General features: G+C 42.3%; 1 protein-coding gene across 1 annotated transcript in view; it reads left to right on the top strand.

Moving 5' to 3' along the window:
- Positions 1 to 18,968, top strand: part of cspg4 (chondroitin sulfate proteoglycan 4) — a 107,162-nt gene that overhangs the window by 49,445 nt on the left and 38,749 nt on the right. Inside the window, exon 2 of the mRNA XM_059335798.1 lies at positions 16,315 to 16,478. Within this exon, the coding sequence (XP_059191781.1) occupies positions 16,315 to 16,478 (164 nt within the window). The remainder of the gene's footprint in view (positions 1 to 16,314; positions 16,479 to 18,968) is intronic.

Below are 18,968 nucleotides of genomic sequence, written 5' to 3'. Positions count from 1 at the left end.
CAGCGTGTTTCTAAATGCTGAACTTGTGTTGTCAGATTGATGAAGATTGAGAAAACATCTTCATCAATTTGACAACACAAATTGATGAAGCAACTTATCTTTTGTGTATTTAAGATGCAGTGTTGTGAGTTAACTTCAGGCCGAGAAAACAGACGTGAAAAAAACAAGAGAGAGGAAAACCTCCATCACCACCACTGAGCTCACCTGTGCGTGAGTGTGTGTGTGTGTGTGTGAGCAGGGCGTTTCTGGAAACAGTGGTTCCCGCTCAGTGAGTCCTCTGTGTTTAAAGAAAAGGTCAAATAAACACATTCTCACATTGGAGCAGAATCTGACCACTTGTGCCACTAAGTGCCTTTTCAAATAATCGTCATGCTGCGAACGTTTTTACAGTAGTAACTCACATGTTAACGCCCAGACTAAATAAACACATGACGCTTAAAATCACACATCAGATTGTTAATGAAGCTCTAAAGATTCTTCTCTCTTACTAATAAAAGCTGCTTTCGTCAGCTCAGAGAACATTAGAGGAACTTCTCCTCGTGTTCCAGCATCTGTAACGGGATCTATCGGTTCTACGTCAGGACGGCAGTCATGGAACCAAACGGCAGCTCTGAGTGTGGAAAAAGAAAATGTAGGAGCTGCAGCCAGATGATCAGCGTGTTCCCGGGTTTTCTCTGTTTGTTTGGGGGGTTGAAGCAGAGAATGATGGAGAGGAACTGGAGAGAGAGAGAGAAAGAGGGGGAGGGGAGAAACTCTGGCCTGGAGGGAAGGAGGGGAAGAGGTTTGTGGCAGCAAGGTGGAGTAGGGAGTAGCAGGAAGGAGCAGGATGGAGTAGGATGGAGTAGGATGGAGTAGGAGGGAGCAGGATGGAGTAGGAGGGAGCAGGAGGGAGCAGGAGGGAGCAGGATGGAGTAGGGTGGAGTAGGATGGAGTAGGATGGAGTAGGGTGGAGTAGGATGGAGTAGGGTAGAGTAGGATGGAGTAGGATGGAGTAGGAGGGAGCAGGATGGAGTAGGATGGAGCAGGAGGGAGCAGGATGGAGTAGGAGGGAGTAGGATGGAGTAGGAGGGAGCAGGATGGAGCAGGAGGGAGTAGGAGGGAGCAGGATGGAGTAGGGTGGAGTAGGATGGAGTAGGATGGAGTAGGAGGGAGTAGGATGGAGTAGGGTGAAGTAGGATGGAGTAGGAGGGAGTAGGATGGAGCAGGATGGAGCAGGGTGGAGTAGGGTGGAGTAGGATGGAGTAGGAGGGAGTAGGATGGAGTAGGATGGAGTAGGGTGGAGTAGGATGGAGTAGTATGGAGCAGGAGGGAGCAGGGTGGAGTAGGGTGGAGTAGGATGGAGTAGGATGGAGTAGGAGAGAGTAGGATGGAGTAGGGTGAAGTAGGATGGAGTAGGAGGGAGTAGGATGGAGCAGGATGGAGCAGGAGGGAGCAGGATGGAGTAGGAGGGAGCAGGATGGAGTAAGATGGAGCAGGAGGGAGCAGGAGGGAGCAGGATGGAGTAGGATGGAGTAGGAGGGAGCAGGAGGGAGCAGGATGGAGTAGGATGGAGCAGGAGGGAGTAGGAGGGAGCAGGATGGAGTAGGATGGAGTAGTATGGAGCAGGAGGGAGCAGGGTGGAGTAGGGTGGAGTAGGATGGAGTAGGAGGGAGTAGGATGGAGTAGGATGGAGTAGGGTGGAGTAGGATGGAGTAGTATGGAGCAGGAGGGAGCAGGGTGGAGTAGGAGGGAGTAGGATGGAGTAGGATGGAGTAGTATGGAGCAGGAGGGAGCAGGGTGGAGTAGGGTGGAGTAGGATGGAGTAGGAGGGAGTAGGATGGAGTAGTATGGAGCAGGAGGGAGCAGGGTGGAGCAGGGTGGAGTAGGATGGAGTAGGAGGGAGTAGGGTGGAGTAGGATGGAGTAGGGTGGAGTAGGATGGAGTAGTATGGAGCAGGAGGGAGCAGGGTGGAGTAGGATGGAGTAGGAGGGAGTAGGATGGAGTAGGATGGAGTAGGGTGGAGTAGGATGGAGTAGTATGGAGTATGATGGAGCAGGATGGAGTAGGATGGAGTAGGATGCAGCAGGGTGGAGCAGGACTGAGCAAGAAGGGAGCAGGAGGGAGCAGAGTGGAGCAGGGAGGAGCAGGGCGCGCCTCCTCAACAGTAGCCTGGTGGAAACAGTTGTGTGAATGGCGGGAGACGGAGGGCTGAGTCAGCCAGCAGGATGTGGAGGAGAGAGAGAGAGTGTGTGTGTGTGTGAGTGTGTGTGTGTGTGTGTGTGTGTGTGTGTGTGTGTGTGTGTGTTTATGTTTGAACCATGTACTTGTGTCTCTGGGCGTGTGCTCTGGAACAGAACAGGCTGATGGAGGGTTTGGAGGGTTTGCAGCATCTGGTCTTGGCATTACCCCGGTCTCTGGTCTCTGGTCTCTGGTCTGAGCTGCAGGTCTCTAGTCTCTAGTCTCTGGTCTCTGGTCTCTGGTCTCTAGTCTCTGGTCTCTAGTCTGAGCTGCAGGTCTCTGGTCTCTGGTACTGGTCTCTAGTCTCTAGTCTCTAGTCTCTAGTCTTTGGTCTCTGGTCTGAGCTGCAGGTCTCTGGTCTCTAGTCTCTGGTACTGGTCCCTAGTCTCTAGTCTCTAGTCTCTAGTCTCTAGTCTCTGGTACAGGTCTCTAGTCTCTAGTCTCTGGTACAGGTCTCCAGTCTGAGCTGCAGGTCTCTAGTCTCTGGTACAGGTCTCCAGTCTGAGCTGCAGGTCTCTAGTCTCTGGTCTCTAGTCTCTAGTCTCTGGTCTCTGGTCTCTGGTCTCTAGTCTATAGTCTCTGGTCTCTGGTCTCTGGTCTCTGGTCTCTAGTCTCTGGTCTCTGGTCTCTGGTCTCTGGTCTCTAGTCTCTGGTCTCTGGTCTCTGGTCTCTAGTCTCTAGTCTCTGGTCTCTGGTCTCTGGTCTCTAGTCTCTAGTCTCTAGTCTCTGGTCTCTAGTCTCTAGTCTCTAGTCTCTAGTCTCTGGTCTCTAGTCTCTGGTCTGAGCTTCAGGTCAGTGTGCTGCTGTGCCCCTGCAGCTGGTTCTCATTAAGGTCTAATGTGACTCTGATCTGAAACACTCTGGGACTCTGAGACCTGGTCGGTTAGAGCGGATGTGGTTTTGGGTTCGGGGCCCCCGTCACTGCAGCTTCTGTATCTCAGTTTCAGACTGAGGGCCCCTTTATAGAGCGGCCCTGATCACAGGGGACAAAGAGTCCCCACATGTTCCACTCTCACTTTAATACCAGCGTCTGAGCTGGTTGGTGTTGTTGTTTGGAAGAAACAGAAAGTTAAAGCCGAGTCCAGAACTTTAAAAAACCACCTGAAATATTCAGAAGCTCTGAAACAGTCAAGAGAAAGAAACTTTTTTACTTCTTGTTTGACCAAACATACATCATTTAGTCCCATGGGGGGCTTTTTTGAGCCCTGACAGATATACCAGCTGACAGATATTATTGGCAGATATTATCAGTAGTATCAATATCAGTATCAGGTTTGTGTGTCGGATATGTGCCGTTATTTAGGGCTGGGGGATATGGACCAAAAAAAAGAAATTGAGTTTCAACTAAAAATGAACTCCTCGATGTCTGTTTTATCTTGTGACAAAGTTTTAGATTTCAATTTTGCTTTATTTCAGAGAAATAATCATAAAAAATTGCAGTAACTACGGTTTGATTTGACTGAGACATTGTAGTCTTGTATTTCTTCATTGTGTAATGTAATATATATATATATATATATATATATATATATATATATATACACTACTGGTCAAAAGTTTTAGAACACACCAACAACACCAATTATGCAGTTTAATGTCTCAGTGTACTCTGAAATGAATGCACATTTGCAACATTTAACATTCTTTATTGAGCATGATAGTGTTTTGAAAGTAAAAAAAAGATTCAAAATCACATTTTATGTTGGACTAAAGGACTAAAAAAAGACACAAAATGACCAAAAAAAGACACAAAATGATAAAAAAAGACACCAAAAGACACAAAATGACTAAAAAAAGACACAAAATGACCAAAAAAAGACACCAAAAGACACAAAATGACTTACAAAGACATGAAAAGAATTCAAAAATGGACAAAATAGCCCAAGACTCCATAGAGTTAAGTTGTTAACCCATTTCTTGTTCCCTGAAAAAGGCCTACTTGTATAATTCTGAAATGTACATTATTTTTCAGTTTTGGTTAAGCTTACCTTTTTTTATTTACCTCTGGCAGTTCACCACTTACCTTTGTACCCTTTCAAGCTGTTCATTTGACTTGAACTGCTTGAATTTCAATAAAAAACTGGAAAAACTGGGGTGTTCTAAAACTTTTGACCGGTAGTGTTTATATATATATATATATATATATATATATATATATATATATATATATGCAATATGTCACTTATATCGATATATCGCCCAGCCCTACTGTTATTAAAACTTTCTCTACACAATATAGTCCAGTCATTCTTGCTGTGTGGAGTATAAAGAGACGATATGAGGTCGTTCGGTTTCTCACAATAAAGACTTGAAATCTACAAATCTTTGAGAATAAACGAGACCCTAATGACAGTAACTGGAGAAGAGAGAGATCTGTGGGATAATTTATGAGAAATGTTTCCGTGCAGCAGCCAAGTTAAACTCCTTCTCTATGGCTGCTCCCCTGCAGAGGAGCCAGCAGAGCTCTCTCTGCTCCAGCTCCTGGTCCTGGTCCTGGTCCTGGATCCTGCAGAGTGATATATGACGCAGAGCTGCTGCTCAGCTGAGTGTTTCCAGCCCGCTGAAGAGCCAAAGTCATGCTGATAATTAGTGAGTGATGCCTGCAGCCACAAGGACTCAATGGAGCTATTGAAGAGTCCAGAAGGACTGCTGAGACCAGGAGAGAGACCCAGACCCAGACCTACCTGTTCAGGACCCCACAAACACAATCCAGCTCTGACTAGAGTTCTCATGCTAACAGTTTAAATCACAGAGTGCCGACAGTAAGTGAAGCAGCAGCTACACAACTCAACAACAGAGTTAAAGTGGGAAAACCCAACAGAAATCTATTTTACATTAAATGTTTGCATCTCTCTTCTATATCACGCTTTTCTAGATGGCGTTACGGTAAGAATGTGTTAGACCCTCCTTCAAAATAAAAGCGAACACATGTAGCAAAGTTATGAGACCAAACCGCTAAACGTCCTTATATGATCAAAAAAAGACGTAAAATGACCAAAAAAGACATAAAATGACTAAAAAAAAGACACAAAATGACTTTAAAAAGACGTAAAATGACAAAAAAGATCTAAAATTACCAAAAAAGACATAAAATGGCTTTAAAAAGACGTAAAATGACAAAAAAGATGTAAAATTACCAAAAAAGACGCAAAATGCATAAAACAGACATAAAATAAAAAAAAAGACATAAAATTACCATTAAAATACATAAGATTACCAAAAAAGACGCAAAATGACTTTGAAAAAGTTGTAAAATCTCAATAAAAAGACACAAAATTACTTTAAAATACGTAAAATCACAAAAAAAAGATGTAAAAGGACAATAAAAAGATGTTATTGACACGTTGCCGTGGATACGCATTGTTCCGCTTCTCTCCTGATGACGGCTCGCCTTGTTAGTGACCTGTCAATCAAAGGTAGCCCCGCCCCAAATCATACGATTCTTTATCTTCTATTTTCTTCTAAATGGGGCCATTATTTACAATATTAACATCAGATTGTCTTGAAGAAGATGTTTTACTAGTGATTGAGACCATAGTTTGTCCTGAAAAACATTTCTGAGCTAATAAATCAAGTGACAAGTTTTCCTATTTTGCAATGAAATGAATGGACCAAAATGCTTCTGCAGCCGCAGATGCAAAAATGATGTCTTGTATATATTTTACAGTATATTTTTGCTACAAACACGGTGCCAGTGTATTTTACAGTGGAGTAATGTATATATTTTTTTTAAACTGTAAAAAATACAGTTTTGGCTGATATATACATTAATGGTGTTTCATTGTTACTGAAACTGAATTAACCCATTAATCATTTTACGTCTTTTACTGTCATGGTTTTTGCAGTTTTTCCCTTTTTTTTAACATTTTAACATACATTTACCCCCGAACCAACTAGTCAGCCTGCTCTGCTCCCACTGGTCTCTGGTCTCTAGTCTCTGGTCTCTGGTCTCTAGTCTCTAGTCTCTGGTCTCTGGTCTCTAGTCTCTAGTCTCTGGTCTTTGGTCTCTGGTCTCTAGTCTCTAGTCTCTAGTCTCAGGTCCACGGTCTCTGGTCTCTGGTCTCTGGTCTCTAGTCTCTAGTCTCTGGTCTCTAGTCTCTAGTCTCTGGTCCCTGGTCTCTAGTCTCTGGTCTCAGGTCTCTGGTCCCTGGTCTCTGGTCCCTGGTCTCTAGTCTCTAGTCTCTAGTCTGAGCTTCAGGTCAGTGTGCTGCACATAAAGATTATATTTAATGTGATCAAAATAAGTAGATTCTATCTCAAACATTTTTATATTAAAATTACTTAAACAACTGCCTCAACATCAAGGACGCCTTTATATTTAATACATTTTATCAAATATATGAAGTAAAATAGTGTAAAGTAGGAAAATGAAACCTCTTGAATGAGGATAAATGAGAGTAGAAGTCTCCAGACTGTGTTTGGCTTCCTGTCCTCTCCCCTGACACACTTTCTGCACGCTGAGATTCATGAGCGTACGCTGTGTTAAAGTCCTTCAGCTCGCTCTGTAAACAATCCCTGTGTGTGTGTGTGTGTGTGTGTGTGTGTGTGTGATGTCACGGGGGGTATTTTAACGGGACCCACCCACTGGGACCTTGGCGGTTGGAGGTTTCCGTGGCCGTGGCGAGCTGACAGGAACGTCTTTGTGCTCGCCGCTCGTAAACCTGAGCAGAGCTGCAGAGTCCCCACAATGCTTCTGTTCACCGCCGTGTTTGTCTTACGGGGTCGTTGTGAGTCGGGTGAGATCATCGAGTCGTTACGAGTCCTTCAGTCAGTGTGAGGTGCCGAGAGCCAACGAGCCAACGAGCCAACGAGTCACACTCTGGCCTCGTAGCGGCGGAATATTCAGGGAAACTACGTGTTCACCTCGTAGAACGTGTGAGAGAATGTTCTACGAGGTGAACAATGTTCCTTTGTTGGACTATAATGTGTTCTAGCTACAGGAGAGGGATGGAAAGGTTGAGGAGGAGGAGGAGGAGGAGGTGAGAGAGAGGGAGAGAGAGAGAGAGAGAGAGAGAGAGAGAGAGAGAGAGGAGGAGGAGGAGGAGGAGGAGGAGGAGAAAGGAGGAAAGTTGCGTGTGTGAAGCATGTGTATGCATGTGTGAGGAGTGTGCGTGCTTACATGCATGTGTGTGTGTATATCTGTAACTGTAATCACATCAAAGATCAAAGGCAATCAGATCAAAGCAATCAACAGAATTAACTGACACCTGAATGTGCCTGAACAGTGACAGCAGCCAGAGGTGGACAGACTGGAATTTCTGGCCTCGAACAGAAAGCATTTTTGGCAAAACCATAATACCTATCATTGATCCGACTTCACTTTGAGCGTCCTGAGTTCTTCCTGAACGTCTACATATGTTTTTTTTTTAAAGAAAAATGAAAAAATAGCTTTGTTAGAGCGATCTAAAAAAACTGTTACATCTCCCTTTTTCATAAATCTTCCTGCGTTTTTAATATGGGAGCCAATGAGGCTGTTGGTGGTGTTGGTGGCGCATCTTTGCGTCGTACGCCCAAACTATAACTCTGACAGCTTTACCAGAGGATTGTGAGGGAGAAGACTAATTTTCCTACGTTTCTATGTATAAATTATTTCTGTAGAGTGGAATTTGCGGCCTGGAGCACAGTTTTCAAATTTATTTTTTGACAGTTTTTTATCTCCCTCTACACTCTGGCGATGATGTCACACACTGTGACACGAACATTCCGTGCAATACACACCCATTATAATCTTAGAATTTCTCCAAAAATGATCATGGTCATTGAACAGGGATTGATAAAAAACTATATGACCTATCGAAACGTGGATTAATACACCGATACACAAGACTTGTGTCTACTGTTTAAAGTTTAAATGGAATCTCTAGGTGAAATTATGCCGGAGAAGTAGACGTTTAAAAATCTCCAATTTTTGTTCTTTTTCGCTCATTTTTTTTCGGCCGTCCCATTCATTTCAATGCAAAATTTTGGGCAGTTTGCACCGTTTGTGTTGTCATGTTGCACCTGTTTTAAAGTTTTGAGCCCATTTTCTTTCTCTCTGTAACTCAGAATGATTGATGGATTATTTTCTGAATGAATCCATATAATAACGATGATCTCTGTGTGTCTGCAGACTGAATGAAGTAAAACACAAACAGAGATGTGATGTCATCATATAATGACTGAGTCTCCATATGGTGAAAAGTTTACAGCCTTCATATAATTATGTCTGCTCTGCCCTGTTGTACCAGGCAGCAGAGGAAACAAATGACCAACACAACCCGTATTTAGAGTCTAACAACGGGTTGTGTCTCTGTCGCCACGGTAACCAGAGGAACACGCACTGCAAAAAAAAAGGTGTGTCTAAAAACCAGATAAAACAGTAAATCTGAGGGAAATGATCTTGCTGCATGGACAGATAATTTACCTTGACAAGATTTATTAAATTAAGATTATTAAATCTAGAAATAAACATGTTGAACACTCAAAATAAGAAATTAACTCTTAAAACAAGATAAATTATCTAACACTTCTAAATCTAAAGTTTTTTTTATCTTGGTAAGAAATAATTTGCAGGAGAGGAGAGGAAAAGGAGGAGGAGGAGGAGGAGGAGGAGGAGAGGAGGAAGATGAGGGGAAGAGGAGGAGGAGAAGGAGGAAGTTAGGGTCGGAGAGGAGGGAGAAGAGGAGGAGAGGAGAGGAAAAGGAGGAGGAGGAGAAGGAAGAGGAGGAGGAGGGTAGGAGGGAGATGAAAGACGAGGTGAGGAGAGGAAAGAGGAGGAGAAGAGGAGGAGAAAGAGAGGAGAGGAGGAGGAGGAGGAAGAGGAGGAGGAGAGGAGGGTAGGAGAGGAGAAGAAAAGGAGAGGAGGGAGAAGAGGAGAAGGAGAGGAGGAGGAGGAGGAGGAGGGGAGGAGAGAAGATGAAAGAAGAGGAGAGGAAGGAGGAGGTGAAAGATGAGGAAGGTAGGGTAGGAGAGGAGGAGGAGGAGGAGGAGGAAGAGGAGGAGAGGAGAGGGGGGACAAGTGAGGAGGAGAGGAAACGAAAAGAGAGGAGATAGAGGAGGAGAGGAGAAGGAGGAAGCTAGGGTTGGAGGGAGATGAAAGAAGAGGAGGAGGAGGAGGAGGAGGAGGAGGAGGAGGAGGAGGAGGAGGAGGAGGAGGAGGCCTGCTGAGGTTTCTGTCTTGTATCTGTTGTCTTGTTTTAAGAGTTAATTTCTTATTTTAAGTGTTCAACATGTTTATTTCTAGAGTTATTGATCTTAATTTAATAAATCTTGTCAAGGTAAATTATCTGTCCATGCAGCAAGATCATTTCCCTCAGATTTACTGTTTGATCTGGTTTTTAGACTAAACACCTTTTTTTCCAGTGCACGCTGGGCCTGTTTCACTTCTGCAGAACTTAAATCACATTGTTTGATATAAAAGTGGATCTTTAAGTTGATAAATAAAAAACAGGATGTTGTTTCTCTTTGATGAATTCATCTCTAATCTCCTGCGTGCATCTAAAAAATGAGCCTGAAGTGACTCTGACTCACAGTCACAGGACACAGAGTCGTCTCAATGTCTTCGTCTTCCTGCACTTGTGGTCAGCGTCTCTCTTCCCCGTGGCTTTTCCGGACATGTGTCGCTACATTGAGACCAAAAAAGAGGATGGAGAAGAAGAGGAGGAGGAGGAGGAGGAGGAGGAAAGGGAAGGAAAGACAACAGGCTGATTCATTGAGACGCTGGTGAAAGAGAGGAAGACTCGCTTTCCTCACAGCATTATAAATACAAGCGTAGTCAGTCATCAAATTATAGCCATCTGCATTGGCTGCAGCCCAGGATTCTGCCTGACGCACAATAAAGCAGTGTGAGGAGGGGCGCGGTGGCTGCAGGGAGCTCAGCCCCACACCAGCTTCACTGGATCCGCTAGATCCCATCCACGCAGCGGGAAACGTAGCTCACTTTAGCCGTGTTTCCTTTAAGTGTCCACTGGGAAATTTCAGGCCACGCCCTCTCAAAAGTCTGTTCACTACAAAAAGGCCCCCAGAGGGATTAAGAGACTCTGGAGGTGACGTTTGGTTTTCACCGTCGCTAATTGTGCACGTCAGCAGCTGATCATAAACAAACCAGCATGGCTAATTATGCACAGAGTCTCCACTGATCATAAACATAGTGATTGTGAATTAACCGGCATCGCTAACTGTGCACAGAGTGTCTGGTGCTTGTTGTAAACAAACAGAGATCGCTAAGTGAACACCTCCTGCAGCAGCAGCACATACACACTGTACTGCTACAGAGCTAACTGTTAGCCTGTTAGCACATACACACTGTACTGCTACAGAGCTAACTGTTAGCCTGTTAGCACATACACACTGTACTGCTACAGAGCTAACTGTTAGCCTGTTAGCACATACACACTGTACTGCTGCAGAGCTAACTGTTAGCCTGTTAGCACCTACACACTGTAGCCTACTGCTACAGAGCTAACTGTTAGCCTGTTAGCACATACACACTGTACTGCTACAGAGCTAACTGTTAGCCTGTTAGCACATACACACTGTACTGCTGCAGAGCTAACTGTTAGCCTGTTAGCACCTACACACTGTACTGCTACAGAGCTAACTGTAGCTAACTGCCGCTAACGAGTTGGAGGCCGGCTTGTTAAGAAGAGCCGCCATTAGCGGCAGTTAGCTACAGTTAGCTCTGTAGCAGTACAGTACGTACTTTTTTTTTTTTTGGGACTATATAAAAGTTTTTTTAACTATAAATTTTACTCCATTTTACAGCTTTTTAATCTCCTCCTAAACAACCTATGAAAGCAGCTCGTAAAAATCGTATACTTATTTTATTTTTTCTACTTTTCAATGGTTCGATCCCTCAACCCGCGCCCCAATATCCTACCTCCATTTTTCATTCAACTATTTTTAATTGCTCTTATTAAAGAAAAAAAGCACCCTCATTAAGGAATTTTTTAATAAAAGATATATGTATCTTGATGGACCTCCTGTGCCCTTTGCCCTCCGTAGCTATCTCTCTCTATGAGTGCTGCGTTTTAACCCTAACCCTATTTAAAAAGCCAAAAAAATGAACTACAAAGTAACCAGAAAGTAGCTGCTGTGCAAATGTAAGTTTTGTGCTGCTTGAGCTAAGGTGGGCCAGGTGACGGTAGGCCTGCTGGCCATGCTGAGAGTCTACCGTAAAGATTGATAGATTGCGGGGAACATAGGACCCTTTTTCAATAAAAAGAAAAGGGTCCCCGAGCGGATAACATAGGGATGACCCCATGTACAGTTAGCATGCTGGTTTGTTTACAATAAGCATCGGACACTGTGCAAAGTTAGCAACATCGGCCGCAGTTGTTGTGCATGTTGTCGAAGCTGTTGCTAAGCGATTACGCGATGATCGAAAACCATAAGTCACCTCCAGAGTCTCGTAAATCCCTCTGAGGGGCTTTTTTTGTAACGGAGACACGCCGAGTGAGAGGGCGTGGCCTGAAACTTTCCCATCGACCACTCTTCACCCTGATGGAAACACGCCTTTTATTGCAGCTCTGTGAAATCAGTGGGAACAACTCAAACTTTGATCTTTGTGCACAATAACACTCCTATTATCTCTCTTATTTTTCTTAAATTGGAATTTTACCAAAGATCATTCCAGAAGTGTCAGACTCTGATGATGATAAAACCTGTTTTGACGTTTTCTCTAAGAAAAACAGAGGCTGTTTGGTGAGTTCAGAGGTTAGGGCACATCTGGCTCTGGCTCCGAGCTCTGGAGTGGAAATATTGGCTCCATATGAAGCAGGTCGCAGCCTCGGACCCCTTTAGGTCGGTCGGGCCCTCCACAGCCGAGGCTCAGATCTGAAGGTGACGTTCCTGCAGAACCTCCTGCCTGAGGACATGAGTCCTTTTAAATCCCTCTGGAGTCACACCAAGGTTGAGTTCCTATATAGAGTGTGCTGTTTGTCCTGTAGGAGTCTGTTTGCTCCTGCATACCTGTGTGAACACGAACAGAGACAAAGCAGAATCACAGATTCACAGTGAAAATGTGCTTTTCCTACAGAAGCCCATTCTACACAGAGCTTTACAGCTTAGCCGGGGAACTAATGAATTCCAGGTCCAGGTACACTGCAGAGAGTGAAGCTATTGTGTGTATCATTAGAAAATGTGCTCCTTCTTCCTGAAGGCAACAGCAGCGAGCTGAATTTGAACCAGAAAATCCCCAGGCAGAATTGTCTTGGCATCACTCTCTCCTTCAGCTTTTTATCCCCACGCTCAGCGAACAATCCAACAAAAGCTCGGCTTTAAGAACCATGGAGCTCATTGCGATTTTCTTTGTTAATGCAATTGCCTGTAAGAAAAGATTCTCTTCCCCCCATTTTTCACTTTCAGCCTGAAGGCTGCTGCGCAATTAGCACCAGTCTCTGATTTGGAATACCTTCGCCGAGCCGAGCCGAGGCTCTGGAGTGAGCCGTAACAGCCTCGGGCTCAGGCGGGAACAGCTAACGACAATAGCCTCCGAAAAGTGACATTTTGGAAACTGAATGATGTGTAACTGTGATCATTTCATTCGATTCAGCAATACAAATGATATTTCCATTTTCTGCTCCATTATCGTTTGGAAGCTTTAATAGTTTTCTCTCATTTCTTTCAGTTCATTTGTTAGATTTCACGGGATATCGAGTGTTTCCTGTGATATTTATATATCCAGGGTGTGTGTTTGGCCCTTCATCACTGACTTTGTTCATGACAGAGCAGCCTTGGAACAGAAACAGTAGACAGCTTTTATTAAAAACACAAAAGCATCGTAAAAAACAGCTCTGATGCTCTTTGTTCATGGTTCAGTGTTTGCTGCAGATCTGGGATGGAAACTTTGTTTACATTTTTTGGAAAATGCTTAATTTTAGTTTTGTTTTTATTAGTTTTAGTTGTTTTGTAATGGGGTATTTGTTGGGTGCCAGTTTAAAAAAAGTCACAATAAATGTTTCCTTTATTTCCTTTGTCTGATCCATCTCAGCCCCAATAAGTTTATTAAGTCATAAAACCAGATAGATGAAATAGATTTCATGTCAACCAAAAAGGTTTACGTATGAAAAAAGTTGGCAGAGACGAAAACGAAGGACATTTCACGATAATTTCAGTTAGTTTTGTAACCACACAATACAGTTTCAGTTAGTCATCGTTTTTTGTATGTTTTTTCAATTCTAGTTTTCGTTATTTTGTTAGTTTTCGTTAACTATAATAACCTTGCTCTCTGCACAGTTAGCGATGCCGGTTAGTTTACCATCAGCGGCAGACATCATGTGTACAGTTAGCATGCCGGTTTGTTTACAAGTTTGATAAGGCGCGGCCTTCTTTGCAGCAATCCAAATGATATTTGCAAGTTTCTGCTCCATTATCATTTGGGAGCTTTAATAGTTTTCTCTCATTTCTTTCAGTTAATTTGTTAGATTTCACAGGATATCGAGTGTTTCCTGTGATATTTATATCCAGGGTGTGTGTTTGGCCCTTCATCACTGACTTTGTTCATGAGCTCTGGAACAGAAACAGCAGACGGCTGTTAGTGAAATCACAAAAGCATCGTAAAAAACAGCTCTGATGCTCTTTGTTCATGGTTCAGTGTTTGCTGCAGATCTGGGATGGAAACTTCGTTTACAAAAGGACAAATGTTGCCTTCAGTGTTTTCAGCTGCCAGTGTTAATGCAGATGCAACACAGACACACACTGCCCTTTAAAGACACACACACATACGCACAAACACCTCCAACTGAGGCCTGAGAACATACTTTTCCATTTATAGCTTCGAATGGGAATGTTTGGCGTCTTATTTAGTGACTCAGTCGTGTCTGAGAAGTTTTTCTGCTACCGTTGATTTCCCCTCGTGATCTCCGAGGAATGTTCTCTCTCTTTGCCTCACTATTCCAAATATTCCGAGACATTGTGTGAGGAGAAGACTGCCTCCTTCACTGCGTTCCCAATGACTTTCTGTGTCTCGTCCCCCGTGAGGACGAGTGGGCGGCGAGTGGAAAGCCCCCGTTCTATATCTCTTGGCCGAGGCCGTGGAAAACCCGTGCTGAGGAAACGGGGGCTCTTGGAGGTGGTCCAGTTTAATTTCAGAGCATGTGCACTGGGAAATAATTGACTTCCTCCACGGTTTACATTTTGTCGAGAGGCTCGGTCCGAAGCAGGTGGCCGAATTAGCATATCATTGGAAACGAGACAGCTCAAGCCTGGGAAATCCTGCACCCCAAGACTCTATATGCCCGGAAAAGCTCGGCGGGGGTAATGACTGATGTCTCAGTGAGAGCTTCCCTTTGAGGCCGGAGGAGCTGCTCTTCAGCCAGCAGCAGCTGGAGGACACCTGATTATATAGAAATCAGTCCGGAGCAGGCTGACTCTCATATACGTTCGCTGATTGCTTTCTGAAAACTTCCACATCAGAATTCAGAGTTTCCATCCAGCAGCTGTAAGATGAGTTTCAGCTTCATATGCAGGTCGGCCAGCCGCCGTAATTACAGTGTGATTATTGATGATATATGGCAGCACTCTCCCCTCAGTCTGTGTACAAATAACACGACTTCACGCCTCCAGATTACCTGCAGGGCAGACGCCAAAATCCATCCTGCTGCTTCTGATAACCTCCCATAGACTGTATATGAATAATGGACGTAGAACCCGTGATGTCACCTGTTGGTTTGTGGCCCGTTTGAGGCATCAAGTTCATTGTTACACTCGTCTCCATCTTGTTTCGATACGATCTCATGATAGCTTTAACCCTGCGGAGTCTCCAAAAGCTCCAAATAATCCAGACTTGTTGCCTCCATCAGACTAGAAAACAAAGCAGCGTGGAGCCCTACTGTACATTTACCTCTAAAGTTCTGGCTGTAAACTCCATGAGGCCAGTTTCAGTTTGATGATGATATACCAAGTAAAACTGGAGACAAGCTCAAATAGATTTAGTATCAAATGATAGAACTGGATGGAACCCTCTTATATGGTAGATTTGACACCTTTGATCACATTTGACACATTTAAAATTCTTTATTGAGCATGATCATGTTTTGAAAGTGAAAAATAGATTCAAAATCACATTTTATGGTGGACTAAAGGACTAAAAAAGACACAAAATGACCAACAAAAGACATAAAATGACAAAAAAAAGATGCAAAAAGACATAAAATGACAGAAAATAACTAAAGACACACAAAATCACCAAAAAAAGACACAACAAAAGACACAAAATGGCGTCTACACTGTTCGAGATGTAAAAGTGTAAATCGTGTTCTTGGTGCACAGATTGAAGCGAGCCGGTTGGAGATCTGAGCAGGAAAACTGTGTCTGACCTCGATATCTCCTGTTTTTCTTGGCGTTTGGATCCATTTTTATTTAATTTTCTTTTGTCATAATTTGTTTTTATCTTCTCTGTTGTTGGGTTTTTGTAGTTCTTTGGCTCCGGATGTCTTCCCATCCATGTCTTCTCCTTAGCGCAAAAAATAATAAAAAGAAAAAAAAGAAAAAATAAGACCTGAGCCCAACGAACAGAATAAAACATAATTTCTGCTCTGTTGTTTTATTTATTGTGGATATTTTAATATGTGAATATTCCTAATTTTGTTGCTCTTTGAAAGGGTGAACTTGCACTATAATCCTTTTATATTTTCATTATATCAGTTATTAAAACTACAACAATATATAATCAGCATCTGTCTGTGTGTTCATGTTGTGATTCATGTTGTGGAGAGAATCCAGACTGAGGTGAAAGTGGACACAAGTGGACTATAATAACCTTGCTCTCTGCATAGTTAGTGATGCCAGTTAGTTTACCATCAGCGGCAGACATCATGTGTACAGTTAGCATGCCGGTTTGTTTACAAGTTTGATAAGGCGCGGCCTTCTTTGCAGCAATACAAATGATATTTGCATGTTCGGCTCCATTATCGTTTGGAAGCTTTAATAGTTTTCTCTCATTTCTTTCACTTCATTTGTTAGATTTCATATATCGAGTTATATTGAGTGTTTCCTGTGATATTTATATATACAGGGTGTGTGTTTGGCCCTTCATCACTGACATTTCCGCCTTTATTTCAGGCTAAAAATATGTGTTGTGTATCTAAGATTGACATGTCCTCTGTCCTCTCTTGACAGAATCATACTTCGGGGACAGCTTCTGCAGTCTCCAAGCCTTCCAGGACGTTTCCAGCTTCACGCTGTCGCTGCAGATGAAGACGAGTCGGCGCAGCGGGCTGCTGCTGCTGGCTGCCGGCCGCGAGGACTACCTGTTCCTGGAGCTGCTCAACGGGAAGGTCCAGGTGAGAGCTGCAGACTGAAGTATTTCTGTTTGCTGCGACTGTATACTTCTGCATCAATTTGACAACACAAGAACAAAATTTAGAAAACGCTGCAAAAACCACAACACAACAGAAGTGTTTCCAGAGGACTCTTAAAAGTGATGCACACGTCTGGACATGCATGTGATATAATCACGTTCTTACAAGATAATGATTATTTCACATTATAACGTTATATCAAGATGAAGATCAAGAAGCCTTTATTGTCAATGCAAATGTCATGTCCAAAATGTATAAAACACACAAACACTATGACAGAGGTGAACAGGACAGGAAGACAGAGATGAAGAAAAATAAATACAGCACAACGTGAGGAGAGGAAAGGAGGAAAAACAATGAAAAAACCTCCGCAACATAAGCACAATACACTTCACAAACATGAACAGACTTATGACATGCCACGGGGGGGGGGGGGGGGCAGCATAGTCAATAACGATCATAGCGATCATAGCGTGCTAACGTTAGCGGGCTAACACGACCAAGACTATTTCGGTGCCGTTGAGCTATAATGCTAATGCTAACGCTATACATCAAGTTATATCATGAAAATATCATTATCATAAAAGAATGTGATCATTTTACGTTAAAATGTGAAATTATTGTTATCTAGAAATAACGTGATAATATCACCAGACGTGTGCATCACTTTTAAGTGTCCTCTGGAAACACTTCTGTTGTGTTGTGGTCTTTGCAGCGTTTTCTAAATGCTGCTCTTGTCTTGTCAAGTTGATGAAGATGTTTTCTCAGTTTTGTTTTGTGTATTTGCATGTGTTTTCTTAAGTTGCAGCACTGTGAGCTCTCAGGGCCACCGTAAGTTGGTACTCCATTACATCTATTTCAATGAAGCCTTACTTACTCTTCCTACCTATTTAGATTATTACAAAACATAAATATTAATAGAAGATCAGTTACAGAGCAGTATTAAGTATTTGACATGCATTCATATTATAAAGCAGGAGCTCACTTTTACTTTCCTACTTGAAGTTGCATTTTAAATAACTTCTACTATTATTACAATGCACTATTGCTACTTTTACTCAAATTAAATATCTAAATACTGATTGAAATATAAGAGAAGCTAAAATATGACCAATAAATCTGCTTAAACAACAAACAAAACCTGTATAACTTTTCTTTTTTTAAGTCGTAAAAACCAGAAAGATAATCCATGTTGGTTTTAGAAAACAAAATGAGGTCGTGTTGCTGTTTGTTTTTTTCCACAGTGTGAGGAAAAACACATCAACAATTTGCATAATTTATACGTTAAAACTCACATCAGAGTGCTGAATATGTTTTTATGGACTAAATTACCGAAGCAGGAGCTGCTTTGCATCTTATCTTGTGTTCTTTTGGATATAAAATATATAAAACAGTGAAAAGACTCGACACATAACAATGACACAAATGTTTATATGTCCGTTGGATAATAAGCTTTTGATTCATCTTATATGACATCAATGCATCTAAACATTTCAACAGATTAGAGAGTGAGACTTTAAATGTTGCTTTTACAATCAAACTATGATTCAGACCACCTGAACTGATGTGATTGTTCTGTTTCAGTGTGACATTTAACATCGATAATTAATGTCTGACAGCACAGAATTAGCATCAGGAGTGATATCACACAGATTCATGTTGAGTTTTCCCCAGAAAGAACAATAATATCTGAGCATGCACGATGAGCAAAGGCCTCAAATATCCTCATCTGTCACGTCTGTGTTTTACTTTATGTAAATACAAACTCTGAGGTTAACAGTATAACTTTTATGAAGACAACACTGTGGGAATACCTGAGGGATTTTCTGGGGTTCCACATCATAAATGTTAATATAACAATAAAAATTAAACTCAAAACACATGAACTCAATAAATGGAAAGTCAGAGGATCCAGAGGACGGAGCACAATGATTGGGTTGTTATTTGTGAGTTTTTTTTCAGAAATAATTACTGAACAAAGTTCTTGCAACTTGGAGTTTAAGAGAAAACAATAATGGTGATAATAACCATGAATCCGTTGTATGTGCTGTCCATTTGTTACATAATGATTCTACAAAAAAAACAACACACGAGAAAAATCAACCCATACGGCACAATGCAACATATTCTCATGAAGGAGTTTGTAGGATTTCCTCAAAAACTGTTTGAAATGTGACAAGCTTTAGGGGGAGACAGCAGGTCAGCAGTAGATGGTGAACATCATCTATTTAAATTTTGAAGGGTTTAGAACAGGGGTCTCAAACTCAAGTGTCAAAAAGACACAAAATTACTAAAAAAAAAAAAAAAAAAGACAAAATGACAGACAAAAACCTAAATTACTTTAAAAAAGACAAAAAATGGCCAAAAAATACACAAAATTCTTTTTTTTAAAAGACACAAAATGACCAAAAAAGAGACAAAATTACAAAAAAGACACAAAATGACAGAAAAAAACTAAATTACTTAAAAAAA

Source organism: Centropristis striata, chromosome 6 (assembly GCF_030273125.1).
Source record: "Centropristis striata isolate RG_2023a ecotype Rhode Island chromosome 6, C.striata_1.0, whole genome shotgun sequence".
NCBI classification, from domain to species: domain Eukaryota; kingdom Metazoa; phylum Chordata; class Actinopteri; order Perciformes; family Serranidae; genus Centropristis; species Centropristis striata.
The sequence above is the reverse complement of the archived record's forward strand: the minus strand, read 5'-3'. Positions and strand labels throughout refer to the sequence as shown.